Raw genomic sequence first — 1,877 nt, 5'->3', positions numbered from 1 at the left:
AAGAGTGGATGGGTAAGGACTGGAAGGAAAAAATAAAAGCCATGAGTAGACTTAAAAAGAAAATGGAAAAGAGCAAGTGTTGGTGAGGACGTGGAGAAATCAGATCCCCTGCGTGTTGCTGCTGGCAATGTGAAATATTCAGCTGCTGTGGAAAACAGTTTAGCTGTTCCTCAGAAAGTTCAAACATAGGATTACCATCTAGTTTGGGAACAAGAGAGGTGGTGGTTACACAGCATTATCAATGTACTAAATGGCACTGAGTTGAATGCCTTCAAAGGGTTAATGTTATGTGAATTTTAAGTCAGCATCACTCACTCAATGGACATGAGTTCGAGCAAGCTATGGGAGATGGTGAAGGAGAGGGAAGCTTGGCGTGCTACAGTCCATGGGGTTGCAAAGAGTCGGACACGACTGAGTGATGGAACGACAACAAAAATTATTTTAAAAATAAGGAAGAAAAGCAACCATCTGTCTCATACACCCCCACCCCCGCCCCAGGTCTGTCTGGAGTCACTTTCCTGTCCAGAGGCAGCCCAGGCCCTGACACCATCTTTTTTTTGACCGAAACACACAGCATGCAGGATCTTAAGTCCTGGACCAGGGATCTAACTTGTTTCACCTGCAGAGGAAGCACAGAGTCCTAACCACTGGACTGCCCGGGAAGTCCCTGAAACCATCCTTCAAAGCGGAAGTGAACACTGATGCATGAACTAAGAAGGGGACAACCGAGTAGAAGCAACAGGGACCACAGTGGTTCTTAGAGCAGGGGACCCTGGGGGAGCAGCAGCAGCATTTCCTGAGGGCTCCTTAGACATGGAAGCCCTCTGGGCCCCACCCCCCAGACCTCCCGAACCTGAGACCCTGGGGGTGGACCCATCGATCTCCGCTTCCATCAGCAGGTCTCAGCGCTGCGCTGGACCACGGCCAAGCAGGGTCACTGTGAGAGGTCAGGAAGGGGACCGGGCAGTATGGCTCACGGGGGCTGGGCAGTGAAGGGTGTGGGGGTTCCAGGGAGAGGCCAGTGAATGCGCAGGTCTGAGCCAGTGAGCCTCTCTGGGCATCAGCCTGCCAGGGAAAGGCCATCCACCGCCCCAGCTCCTGGAGGGACACAGCTGTCCCCTGCCTCACTGGCTGCTCTGTGAGAGCCCCTGGCTGCCGCTTACCCTTCTCGGTCGATGTGTGGCAGGGGCTGCTTGGGCGTGTGTCGAAGCTTCCGGTGAAACTGGGTGAAGTCCAGCTTTTCAGGCTGCAGGTCCCAGGTGGCACCACTAGAGGGCGAGAAAGGGGACGAGTCCTGTTAGTGATGGAGATAAGACGCCCCGGGGGACACGCTGGGGGAGGCGCCAGGCAGGGAAGCAGCTCAGAAAGGGGTGGGCAGGAAGGGGAGGCGCCCACCGGCCCACAGGCTCGGAACGAAGCCTGGCACGTCAGCCCTGTGCTCACGGATCATGGGGCAGGGGCCTGCCTACGAAGCCTTCCCCTTCTTTAACCCTGCTCTGAGATAATGGATGCCTATAAAACACACAAGTGTGGGCCTGACCCCCGCTCTCAGCGGTCCCCCTAAAACACCGGAAGGTCTGAGGTTCAGTCTGTCAGTGGGGAAGCAGGGGGCCAAGTCCCCCGAGTGCCGGTCTTGGGGGGAGACCGATGGCGTTTCCATGCTGAGCAAGTCAGAGCCAGGTGCTCCTGGAGCACACCCAGAGTTGACCAGCTCCGGGGCCGGGGTCACAGCTGAGCTAAAGGGCCATCCGTGGCCTGAGCTGTCACTCCCAAAAGGGACAGACACCATAACAAGTGCTCATCAGCAAACCCTTCAGGGGCACCGAGCCCATGTCCTCATGAAGTCTGGCCAACGCCTGCCCCTGCAGCATGGCCCA

General features: G+C 56.5%; 1 protein-coding gene across 1 annotated transcript in view; it reads right to left on the bottom strand.

Annotated features, from left to right (window-relative positions):
• Window positions 1-1,877, bottom strand: part of CTIF (CBP80/20-dependent translation initiation factor) — a 288,329-nt gene that overhangs the window by 205,642 nt on the left and 80,810 nt on the right. Inside the window, 1 exon segment of the mRNA XM_010840964.1 lies at window positions 1,164-1,268. Within this exon segment, the coding sequence (XP_010839266.1) occupies window positions 1,164-1,268 (105 nt within the window).

Source organism: Bison bison, unplaced genomic scaffold, assembly GCF_000754665.1.
Source record: "Bison bison bison isolate TAMUID 2011002044 unplaced genomic scaffold, Bison_UMD1.0 scf7180017864153, whole genome shotgun sequence".
Classification (NCBI taxonomy): Eukaryota; Metazoa; Chordata; class Mammalia; order Artiodactyla; family Bovidae; genus Bison; species Bison bison.
This window is presented reverse-complemented; position numbering and strand designations above follow the sequence as displayed.